Genomic DNA, 13,186 nt, shown 5'->3' on the forward strand with positions numbered 1-13,186 from the left:
TCTGGCAGAACTATTACAACTGCATTTTTCAGGGGTGGGGTTCCACTGCAAATGACCCAACATTATACACCATAAACAAAGATGCAAAACTTCTTCAAATCCTCCTGAACAAAAAATGAGCTCTTATTCCAAATTACACATATAAATACAATAGTGGTTAAACTTGTCTTTGGGAAACTGCCCAAAACTGGACACTGCCAATGCATTTTTTCTCCCCTGGAAAATGCAAGCACCTTATTTAATGATACAGCAGAGAGATCCATGAAATCACTACACAGATAATATGGAATTTGATGTCAAAGTTTCTTGCCAAGGGACTCAATATATTGATAATATGCATTCCTCAGTATGTGGGTCATTGTGACAAAACACCATCCTATTATATTTCTTTAATGATTCCTTATCATTCCTCAAATTCTATCAAAGCTTTATGCTTTATGAACACATAACACAAATGTATACTTATTTTTCATGTGCCTATATATATATATATTATGTTATATATTGTTGTATTATATCATGTTGCACTAGCTTTGAGTAAAACCATTTCCTAAGCTAGCATCTAATTCTCTGTTGCAACAGAGTCTGTGCTTTGGAAATGAAGATTGTTTTAAAACAAAAATGTTTTAGAATGGCCCCTCTTCAAATGAAAATGCAATGTGCACTCACAGTACTGCTGACATGGTAATACATGGTTGATGATGAAAAAATAACTGCTTAATTCAATTCCTGTGCCTAGTAAGCAGCCCTGTCAGCACGATGAAGTTCTGAGGCACTTATAAGAGGACTTTGTAAGAGTGCTATGAAATGAAACTCCAGAATTAGCAAATAAAAGAACAAACAGTAATGGGGAATAAACACCACTGGAACATAGGTAATCTCACAAAGCTTTTTACCCCCATTGATCAGTTCTGTACTTTATGTAATACTGTTGCAATTAATTGTACTCTTTGTTATTGTGCATTTTTCATTCTATATAAATGGAGCAGCAATCCAGTTTGGCAGTTTAGCCCATAGAAAACAAACATATTGATCATTGCCGCAATCAGGCATTTCTTCTTCCAAATTACCACATCTGTGCTACCTCACACATGTTATCTGCCTCCAGAACTAGAGAGAGATTAGAGAGATTGCAAAACAAACCATGTTTTAGGGGGGAAAAGCTGTTTCAGAAGCCTACCAGAGCGATGAAAGGCCACCTGGTTGGCAGCATGGGGACCTGCGTCGATGGAGAGAACGGGGAGCAGCATCCGCATGTCCCAGAGCTTCAGCACGCCCGAGGAGTCACAGGAAGCAATGCTGTCCCCCTGCCAGAGATGGAAACAGAGTCAAGGCATTGCTTCTGTCCCCTGCCAGCAGCAAAGCCCCTGGCACAGGGCTGGGCAGCCACACACAGCAACTGTATCTAAACAAAGAAATAAATAAGCTGTTAGATGTGAGGTTATCACAGCCTCTTATCAGCTCTGTTGGCTTGAATAGCAACGGAGAAAACGTGACTTCTAAAGAGACCAGTTCAGGAGAAACTGGAAGTACAAAGGCAAAAAAGGTCATCCTGAATTCTGACACCAGTGGTCACTAAGAACAGGCCTTGTGGGTCTTTTCTTCTCACACAGCCACAGGATCGGCCTTTTAGCCCTGACTTCCACAGGTTTTCCATGGGAAGAGTCAAATGAGAGCAGAACAGACACTCCTTCCTGTCACAGACAATTTTATGAAAAATCCTTTCCTTAGGATTTTTTCTGCTGAGAAGCCGAGAGGCCTCAGAAACAAAATGTAAACAATTATTATCTGCTGCTGTGGAATGCAACAGGGGAAGCTGTGATTGGTCTCATGTGGTTGTTTCTAATTAATGGCCAATCACAGTCAGCTGGCTCAGACTTCTGTTTTTAACTTTTTGTTATCATTCTTTCCTTTTCTATTCTTAGCTAGCCTTCTGATGAAATCCTTTCTTCTATTCTTTTAGTATAGTTTTAATACAATATATATAATAAAATAATAAATCAGCCTTCTGAAACATGGAGTCAGATCCTCACCTCTTCCCTCGTCCTAAGACCCCTCTGAACACTGTCACACCTTCCCTGCTGTGTATTCCACAGACATGCTAAGGGACAACTCCCCATCCACTTCAGGGCTGCACTGGATGATCCTTCTGGGTCCCTTCCAGCTCAGAATATTCTGTGATTCTGTGAGAAACTCCCTCCTTTCAATGAGCCAGAAGCATGCAGGGACTATGCAAGGAAAGAGAGCAGGACAGTGTCTCCCATGCCTCTGTTCAATATTAACTAAAACCAAAACAAAGAAACAAACAAGACCCCCACAAACAAACAAAAAAACCCAACCAAAAAACCCCAAACAAAAAACACCCTATCCCACCCAAAAAAACCCAAAACAACCCAACCTCCCCCCCTCAAAAAACCAAAAAACCAACCTCTACTCTAAAAATAATTTTTTGATTAAGTAGCATATAAATAAATGCAACAATCAAAGAAGGCAGAGTAAAGGATGCCCAAACATAACTTTGTTCAGCTAATTCCTCCCACTAGAACAGAAAAAGCTGCCCAGCTACCCATGCAGAACATTTACTTTTCATTTGAACCTCCTAAATAAAGATTCAAATCCCTAAGGCAGCTCAGCTGGCGTGCACTCACACTTATCAATGTCTTTTACAATTTATGTAAATACAAGAGTATATTAAAGAATATTGTTTGGAAGGGGAATCACAATGGTATGGGACTAAAAATCAGCTGAAACACAGGTCAGATACCGCATCCATGATTAAAAAGAAAAAAATTTTTTTACATCTCCCACATAAATAGTACCTGCAATAAAGTGTGTGGTGTTTTCTAGCAAAGAGAGGATTTAAGGTCTTAAAATATCCATCAGCTTCTCAACTAGAAACTAATGGCTTGCAAAACACTACCCTGGTGTAAGTAAAATGAAATCTTTAGGTTCATTTGGAGGAGATCTAAATGTCAAAACTGCATTCTGGCTTGTTACAGGGACTAATACAGACTTAACACCAAGAAACAAAGTAATGATTGCTTAGAGAATTCAGCAGCCAGGCTCTCAGCACCTGCTGTTTTGCAAAATAAAAAATCTTTAACCACAATTATACCCCACCCAACACAGTGCCATGAACATCATGGCTCTTTGAACTTTCTCACCAGCTATGCCCACTGAATTCCCCTTCATTTCATCTGGATCCTTCCAGCAAGTTCAGCCTGTACAAAGGATGAGGGCAAGCAGGCTGGTTGGGAAACAAACTACAAAAAACTCCAAAATACAACAACTACACTTCAAATTGTTGTATGGCTTGAACTGGATCTCAGGAAAGCAAATTCTTAATGTGGAGGAAAAACACCATCATCGTGGATATAAGACTTGAAGAGCCATCAAATCCAGTCCCTTCCTGTTACAAGCAGTGTTTTCATACATTTGCTGTGTTACAAGTGCTAAATTCCACATCAGCAGCAATTCCCCCATCCACCTCATGCTGCTGATCCAAAGCAGCCCATGAGTATAATAGGAGTGCAGAAGTGCTTGTTCACATGCAACCTGTGTCCTTCAGGTTAAATAAAAGTGGGGTTTTGCAGCAAAATGCCCTTCTTGCCTGTCCCTGATGCATTTCAATTTCTGTGTCATCCCACTTGGACACTATTTTCTTGGACTACAGATAATTAGCTCTTCCTTCTCTCCTTCCCACCCTTTCCAGCTAGCACTGAGCCTGGATTGATTATGCATGTACCCACTGCTGATGTTTATCAAGTAACTCCTGCCAAACTGATCACCAATTTTGGAATGAGCTCACATTCAGAGAATCTAGAGACGCACATCTCAGCTGATCAGAGGGGTTGATGGAGCTGGCACACAGGAGTAACTACAGAGTGGGATGTCTCCTTCCCTTAGGTCATCACCCATCACTCCAGTAAAGGGAAGAGGAAATGACTATGTGTGTACAAAGATCCCTCCATTCCCCAGCATAAATAAACCTCTGGACCAGCTCTTCACACTTCACCAGCCTCTCTTTTCCACCTTCTTCTGCAAAGATTATATCCATCTCTATCAATGGCCCACTTTGGAAATCACTAGTATCCTTTACACCTGCTATTTCATACCCTTTAATATGACTTTGACAGAGATTGCATTTTACTCTGGATTTTTTTTCTATCCAGAGAGACATTTTAACAAAAAATACTTTGGGGGGTGTGTGTGAGTGGTAGTTTTGGTTTGGTTTAGAAATGTGTGCCTTCCCACTTGTTTTGTATGTGTCCAATAAATGAGTTCAATAAATGCTGCTTAATTACAGCTTTGGTAGCTCAGCAGTTCTGACCCAGATCAATGGCCAGCCCACCTGGGTGAGACTGCACATAATCCACTCAGGGGAGTTACAGGAGACACTCCAGGGGCTGCTCTGTGACTCCTCCTTGTGTCACCTACAGTTGCACCCATGGATTTTCAATGTGACATTTCTCCTGTAAGTAACAGCACTGCCCAGCTGATGGATCATAACAGCACTGAGAATGCATCCCTGGAACAGACATTATGCAAACATCGATCAGAGACAGTCCCTGCTGCAAAGTGACTGAGAATAGAGGGCTGACTTTGACCTTCTCACTGGCCCTGATGTGGGCATTGTTACTAGTGGCATAATTATGAGGAAAACACTCTAATTTACTTGTATTACAGGTTTTCCCTTCTATCCATTAATTTTGCTACAGTAGCTGGCATATCACAAGAGAGGAGCCATTCCCCCCTTTCTCACAATCCTGCCATCCCATTCTCTGCCATGTTTACTTTCCCCCATTGCTACTACAGACCCCTTAGGTAAACAAACCTCCTCTCTGGCAGGGATTTACAGTCCAACTGTTTTAGGTGCCAGTGCACTGCACTACCCTCACTCCATCTGGGCTCACTTGGTCAGGGCCTGCTGTTAATAGGACTGAGGCTGTGGGTTCAGTCCCTGCAGGGGCTACTCACTGCACTCAGTATCTTTGGGGTTCCCTTCCAACTCAGATTATTCCGTGATTCTGGGATCTGTGGCCACACCAGAAAGGATGAACCCCCTGATCCCTGAATAGCAGCAGTGCTAGAGAAACCTACCCTGGGATCATCCCATTGTGCTGTGTGCTGGGTGGCCTAGACAAGATGGTCCTGCCCCAAAGGGTTCACACACTGTCTCAGTGGCAAAGATAACTAGTTTTGCTGTCACAAGCCTGCAGACCTTTTAACAATTTCCTCCCAGAGGCCTGGTATAAACAAAGTGTGTGTAAAATGTAACAGCCAGCAGTGTATTTGGCCTGATTTCTGTGATTAGACAGCACGCCTCATCAGGAAACAGAAGTAAGAAAACAGACTTCTGGTGGCAACATATCAATGTACACAAAGAGGTATTTGATCAGCCTTGACACACTCTGCCCACAGACTTATTACTAAATGCATTAATTATCCCCGATCCCGAGGCAGCTGTTCACTGAGAACATCACATAATGATTTTGTTAGTGAGCTGGCTATTACACTCCAGCACTCCTTTGCTCTATTCCACACCTTATCCAAATCAATTGAGCTGGAGATGGGGGATAACAACTTTTCAATAGGAAGAAATAAAACAGGACTGTAACCAAGCTGAAAAATTATTTGGAGTTATACACCATTCAAAGAAAAAGAAAAGGATAAGTCATATGTTAAATGAACTCATTTCCATCTGGCCATGGGCCATTTTCAGAAGCTTTTAAGGCAGAATCACTTTAAATTCTCCTGCGAGCTTCTGGCTTTTTCATCCCTGCTACAGTTATTATTTTAGTCATTCATGGAAGAACCCCCTGCCTTGCTTATGGTTTTCTTCTTGTTGTTTCTTGCCACACTGAAGTCTTTTTCATGATGTATTTTGGATGCTGTATTTTACTGAACAGCATGGTGGACCATCAGGGCTTGACTGATTTCCTACATGTAAAAGGAGAAGACAATGAGTTCCAAGGAGAAGAGGTGCAAGAGCAGATTCCCCTTGTTCTGATTTCCATTCAAACTACATTTGCTGCTGCTCAGCCAAGTTGCATTAGCTCCTTTAATCAGAGAGCATGTAGAATGATTCTATAAAACTGGTCAGACTTGCTGCCTGGTCTATAGAATCAAGCTGGTACTGTTTTGTGTGTGCACGCTGGAGTAATTAAAGAATTTATACAAGGATTCAATTAGTTTGCATTCAAAGACTGGCTGTGTTCCAGGCTCTACTTAAAGGACTTTGCAAGTCCTTTAATTGCCTTCACAGTTACATCCTCCACTCTTTACCTTCCTGCCAACTTAATGAACATCTTTATATTCCAGAATACCTCCCATTAAAATGGACATGCTCAGCTCCATATGCATCACAATCCCAATCTCAACTGACACTTGCAACAAACCAAATAATTGTTACATCAGGAATGAAAAGATTCATTTAGTTTTCACGTGGTTTTTAAAAATCCATTTCCTTCTTCCCTTTTCTTAAAAAGTGCATTTTTTCCTTCTGAATATTAATGATTAGCAATGGGACTAATCACCAGGTACACCTTAGGTGAATATTCCCTGAAAACTGCAGTTTTACACCTGTGAGAAGGATAAAAATCTGCATAATTATGTCTCTTGCTTATAAACACACCTCTGGATTTATTGCTGAAAGATCAATAATACATGAACCACGTCAGGCTGCTTTATCTCATTTAGACTGCAATGGCATCCTCCCAGGAGCATCCTCTTTAGAGCTGAAGGCAGGTCAGTAGCTATTCCATCACCTTTTGCACATATTTTTAAAAAGGCAAAACAGTGACTGAACAGCGTCTCATTTCACTATGACAGTCCACTGCTTTGCAATCCTTTGTTTCCAGGACAGATGCAGCTGGATGAGCTGTGTTTTAAGGGACTCCTGCAATGACTTTGACATTTTCATCAACCCCAGTGGCAACAGACCCATGGTAGGCCCCTTCCCAGCCAGAGAGAAGCTTGATAATTACTGTCCCTTTCCATTACTCCTGGGAATCTGGTTGAACTTGGCCATGACAAAGGGCTGATGAGTTTCTTACTGGTCCTGCCAGCCTTATTCCCAGTCTCTGAACACAGCAAAAGGAGTTTTGTTCTGTGTGCACAAAGCTGGTGGGAACTCCTCGCCATGAAGTGCCAGTAGGCAAGGAGGCCACATCAGGAACAGCTGCCTCAAATGGAGAGGCTCCAATAATCTGCATTTCTAAGGCTCCCTGCGGGACACATCCTAAATCACTTAACTGTACCCCCATTTCATACACCTTCAAGGGAATGCTTTTAAGAGAAGGAGTCATTACCTCCCACATTTACAGCATGAAGCACATCAGAAACCTGAGGAGAGTTATTACCTTGTTGCAATACAAAAACTAAATACTCTCCATAAAAATAATGAGAAACACAGGCAAGTCATCCAGAGCCCTGTCCCTGTGCCACCCATCCCACTGTGGAGCAGCAGTGAGCAAGGGCAGAGAGATCCCAGGAGAATCCAGGCAGAGGTGGGTGAATCTGCTGTAGTGGTTACAAGGAAAAAGATTTTAATGTCCAATTAACCCAAATGAATTATGTAAAATATGATAAAGATGGAGGAAAAATGTAGATGCAGTCCATTATTAGACTAATGACTAATCAATCACCACCCATTTTTGAAATATCATGCTTAAAACATCACAGTTTCAAATGAAAATGGCATCTTTTTAGAATGGAAGTACTTAGCTTGGCAAAAGTACAGAGCTACACTGATTACACTTTCTAAGTGCAGTGGTGCATTTTTAACAATTATGTGCATCCAGAGTGGCGAAAGCAGTGATCAAGGGTTATTAACAGGCAGTGCCAGTGTTTTCCTAGCTGCTCTTTTCCTACCTTTGTCCTTTTATAGTTTTGACTTCTGCATTGTGATCAAAGTTGCAGAGGCAGAGGATCAATTGTATTTCAAAGCAACTGAAAACCCAGAGCTCACGAAACTGGGGTCTGGCCCTTACAGCTTTGAATAGCCAGGAACTGGTGAGATACCAGCTCTTGTGGGGGTGAGGAGAGTCCAAGATATTGATGCAAAAACAATAATCTCAAAGCTCCACTGTTGGTTCCTACAGAAGAATCCTCCAACTTTCTTAGCAGCTGTCAATGAACAACTCGATTTTGCACTGAGTAGAACTAGTAGAAGCTGACCCAAGAAAGTAGCCATTGTTGCTTTCAGAGTATATGTGATGCCTTAGGTTTTAGCTTTTATAGTTTTCAGATTCTGTGCTGCTTCAGTGTGTACTTCTGAGCTTCACAGTAGGGGATGGTGAGCTCTCTTCACAGAGCAGGGGGACAAAACAATTCCTTCTCTAGCTTGGGATCAAGGACAAATGATGCAAATTTCAGAGCATAAACAATGGTGAAGAGAGAAAAACAAGAAGGATGGGACTTCATAACCTGAAGCTATAATTGGACAATTAATCCTAATTTGCAAATGGACCAGAACCTATAAAAGTGAGAGACCCCATGACCGGTCGTGCATTTTGTGACCATTTTGGTTCATCTTGGGTGTAGCCCTGGCTGGGCTCTTGTGCTGCCCAAGGTGGATCCATTGAGGCCTTTTAATAAATCCCTGCTTTATCCTTTAACTCTGTCTGGCCTCTGTTCCAGGTCAGCCTTCACAAGGCATCATATGGAGACTCAGAACACCCCTTGTGTCCTCCAAAGGAGGAGCTCCACTAGAAGTAATCCATGGCAATGGCAGAACTTTGTTGCAGCAGAGTTTCCAGTTCTACTGGCTTTCAAAAACAACCACAGATCACGGGTCTCTGGTTTGTGTACATGCACTCTGCAGGGTTTTCCCTTGCTGTGTGAAACCTGGGGAATCTCTCTTCCCTTTGTCACATCAAGTAGCAGGAAGTGCCTGGTGGTGTGTTTGAGGAGCACAACACATACTAGGATTGCAGAAACCCTTTGCATAAATTTACATAAGAAACCACTGCACTCCCTGCAGAGTTACTGCTCACAGTAGTTGACATTGCACTTGAAACAGTGCTGCAAAGGGAGCAATAGCTTTTGCAGGGAGGTTTAAAATAATCAGTTTTGTTTTTCCCTTTCTAACCATCAAAGAAGGGTCTGAATTCTGGGAGCTGTGCAGTGAGAGGAGATGAATGATAATTGCCATTACTGGCTTTTCTCTGCATTTCTGTGAGATACCATGACTAAAGTAAAGTTAGGTGCCATCATTACCTGATTAGACACTCCTGAGAGCAATGAGCATAAAAATTCCTGAGCTACACCATGTTTGTGCACAGGGATTTTTTTGGTATTCAGTTCCAAATGTGAAAAACTGGGTACTATTCACTGCAGTAATGTTAAAATACAGATATAATACATACTTTCTTAAATTCATAAATTAGAGGCAAGAGATCTACTGCTGAAATGCAAAATTGTTCATTTTAAAATGCAGAACATCTAAGTCACTGAAAGAAAATGAATGTCAGTAAAGTACACGTGCTTTTTTTAAAGAGAAACCACCAAAGGAGAACATAAAATCATGGAATCATTTAGATTGAAATAGACATCTAAGATCATTGAGTCCAACATATTTGGCTCCTTAGCTTGTCTTTGGGTGTTTAGTAAGAGGAACTAAATGCATAAAGAAAATTAGAAATATATTCACAGAAGCTTACACAATTCTGAACTCCAGTAAATGTATGAATCTCTCTCACAGTTTAAATGTATTTCAGATGAAAGAATGATCAGTTCAACAAATATCATTCCACTATTTTGAGAACTACTTCACAAAGAAACAGCTAAATATTTATGGTGGGCTGACACTGCTGGGTCCCAGGTGTCCCCCAAACCCACTCTACGATTCCCTGCCTCAGCTAGACACAACAGAGAAATAGAACAAAAGTTTTGTGGGTTTGATTAAAGACAGGGTGATATCACTCACCAAGAATTGTCATGGACAAAGCAGACTTGACTGGGGAAAAAAAAAAAATTAATTTATGTAGGAGACTGAAGGAATAGTTAACAGGCTCAAAACAACCAGGTGGGAAGTGGGGTGGAAACAGGATGAACTCTGTCTCTTTTTTCTCCTTCTTAAGATACATTGTAAATCTGACTGAAAAATTCCAGTCAAGCCTTCTTACCTGCCTTGTTGTGTCCGGGTAAGTTGAAGATCCTGAAGTGCCTTACTCAGTCTGGATGTTGTTCAACATTTTGCCAAGTACCTTATTCTACCTTAATGTTCTAAAGTCTGCAAGTCAAAGTTTGTTACTGAACCACCTGACAATTTAGTTGTTTCTCCCATGCACTGCCCAGATTAAATCAAACCAGCCTCTCCTGAGCCCATCAAGCAGGACAGGGCATTCCACCCTCATGGACCTCACCATCCCCATGGTCCTCAAAGCCGTCACAGCCCCCACTGCTCTAACAGCTCCCACAGCCCCCAAAACCCTCATGGTCCCCACTGCTCAAACATCTCCCACAGCCCTCACGGTCCCCATTGCTCTAGCAGCCCCAGCCCCCACAGCCCCCACAGCCCCCAAAACCCTCACGGTCCCCATTGCTCTAGCAGCCCCCACAGCCTTCACTGCCCCCACAGACCTCACAGCCCCTAAAGCCCTCATGGTCCCCATTGCTCTAACAGCCCCCACAGCCTTCACTGCCCCCAGAGACCCCACAGACTTCACAGCCCCCAAAGCCTTAATGGTCTCCATTGCTCTCACTGCCCCCAGAGACCCCACAGCCCCCATATGCCTTCACTCCTGCCCTTCCTGGTCCCCATTGCTCTAACAGCCCCCACAGCCTTCATGCCCCCCACAGACCCCACACGTCTCACAGGCCTCACATCCCTCACAGCCCTCAGAGCTCTCACAGACCCCACATCCCTGACAGACCACACATCCCACACAGCCCTCACACCCACGACAGCCCTCAGAGCCCTCACGGAGCCCACAGCCCTTACAGCTCTCAAAGCCTTCCCAGCCCTCAGAGCCCCCACACGCACCACAGCCCTCACAGGCCCCATGGCCCTCACTAACCTGAGAGTTCTCACAGACCCCACAGACCTCTGTAGGATACCAGAGAAATGGCTGACTGGCTCAAAACCACCAGGATGGCCACTGCTCCATCCTCCTGTCCCCTTGAGTTTTAGTTAGCCTCTGGGCCACTGAAATGGTGGTGACTGACCTGTGGCCTGTCCCAAATGGCAGCGACTGAGCCATAGCCAGCCCCAAAATGGCAGCTGCTGATCCAAAGCCTGCTGAGGGCTCTGACACGGCCATGACTGAGCCGTGGCCTGCCCTGAAATGGCGGCTGCTGATCCAGAGCCTACTGAGAGCCCTGACATGGCCATGACTGAGCCGTGGCCTGCCCTGAAATGGCGGCTGCTGATCCAGAGCCTACTGAGAGCCCTGACATGGCCATGACTGAGCCGTGGCCTGCCCTGAAATGGCGGCTGCTGATCCAGAGCCTACTGAGAGCCCTGACATGGCCATGACTGAGCCAAGGCCTGCCCTGAAATGGCGGCTGCTGATCCAGAGCCTACTGAGAGCCCTGACATGGCCATGACTGAGCCATGAGCTGCCCTGAAATGGTGCTGTCTGTCCGCATGGCAAACCTTGCCCTGCAAACCCAACACAGCACCAAAACAATATGCATTTCTACCCCGATGGACTTCAGCTGTGTATTCTGAATTATTTTCAGATTAAATCAATCTGATATTCAAGTACTTTCTAACAGTGATATTTATTCAATGACAGATTAATTGCATTATCATAACAGAGAAGCTTTTCCAAAGTAGGTCCTACTTTCATGCTTGCATAAATTCCTTTTAAATCCAGCTTGGTATTCTACAAAGCCACATCCTTTGCACCACCGATCCAGCACTGTTCTAGGCACCCTGCTTCCCTTTGGCCATGATTTGAGAATTGCTAAATGTATTCTTACCAAATACAAAACTCGGGTGTAAACTAATCCCATTTCTCTACCCTATGCTTGGTTTAAGCCCTTTTGAAGACAGTTTTCCACAAACATTGCTGGAAGAGCTGTTCCTTGTCCATAACCAATGCAAATCCAATAGCACCTATTTCAAGACCTGGCTCTGGCCTCACAACTCAGTGGTTCCCAGTCCAGGCAGTGACAGCAACAGCAGAGCAGGTATAAATTCCACAATTTGTCAAAATCGTGACTGTCACATGACAGAGTCACAGGGTAGAAGGTGGGGATGCTGCGCTGCCTTCTCATGTGTTTTAGAACATAATCTCCCATGAAATGCCACAAAGAGAGGCAGGTTGGACCATACTGCATATGGGAAGTTGAATTTTGAAGAATCCAGGTGGATCTCTGCATTCTGATTTTGTTTGTTTTGCAAAAAGATGAGTTTAAGAAACAGCTGGTAAAAAATGAATTATGCAGGGGTCTGGACCCATGGTGTACATCTGCCACAGGAAAGGCTGGCGTGCTGGGCCAGGAGATGCAATTTAGAAAAAATCCTTATTCCTTAGGATGCACAAATTAATTCTTCTCCTCTAAGAAAGAAGGGCAAAGTTTTCCACAGTGCTTGTGGTTCTGCATGCTAAACAGTACTTGCTTCATGTATAGTATACACAGAGGGTCACATTCACTGCAGAACACAGAAACAAGCAAACAAAATCACATTAAAGGAGATAATCTCTGTTTCATTTAGTTAGCAGCAAACAGACATAACAGTATGTTTATATTTGTAAATATAAAGTCTGAAAACATAAAAGAAAATACTCTATAGTCAATTATTATTGGTTTCTGCTGAGGATCTTTCAAGGGCCAATCTGACCTAGAATTTACAATTCTTTAAAGAATTTTTTAAAGTCTTTAAAGTTACTCAAACCCAAGTTATGTCAAAGCCATCTAAACATGATGCCACATTTTTTTCTTCTCAGGCTGTACAGAGCTGTCTGAATCCAAATGTCAGTGCATTACCCCAAATTTTTATCGTGAAGTGTTGAGACGAAGCTTCCTCATGTGCAAATATTTACACAAGATCAAAATCTGATTATAAGCTTCAGTTAGAAAAGTTCAATATTTAAGTATTTCATTTACTGCTGATTCAAAACAAATGAATGAGACAGCATGATGGCAGATACCTGTCTTGCTTCCTATCCCACATTCCTCATCTACACCATCATCATGTGGATTTCTTCCCAATATCCAGTCTTAACCCTACTCT

At 42.9% G+C, this 13,186-nt stretch overlaps 1 protein-coding gene across 1 annotated transcript in view; it reads right to left on the reverse strand.

Annotated features, from left to right (window-relative positions):
- Positions 1–13,186, reverse strand: part of SPAG16 (sperm associated antigen 16) — a 380,495-nt gene that overhangs the window by 103,683 nt on the left and 263,626 nt on the right. Inside the window, exon 15 of the mRNA XM_030952751.1 lies at positions 1,181–1,307. Coding sequence (XP_030808611.1) covers positions 1,181–1,307 — 127 coding nt within the window. The remainder of the gene's footprint in view (positions 1–1,180; positions 1,308–13,186) is intronic.

The sequence above is a fragment of the Camarhynchus parvulus genome, chromosome 7 (assembly GCF_901933205.1).
Source record: "Camarhynchus parvulus chromosome 7, STF_HiC, whole genome shotgun sequence".
Taxonomy (NCBI): domain Eukaryota; kingdom Metazoa; phylum Chordata; class Aves; order Passeriformes; family Thraupidae; genus Camarhynchus; species Camarhynchus parvulus.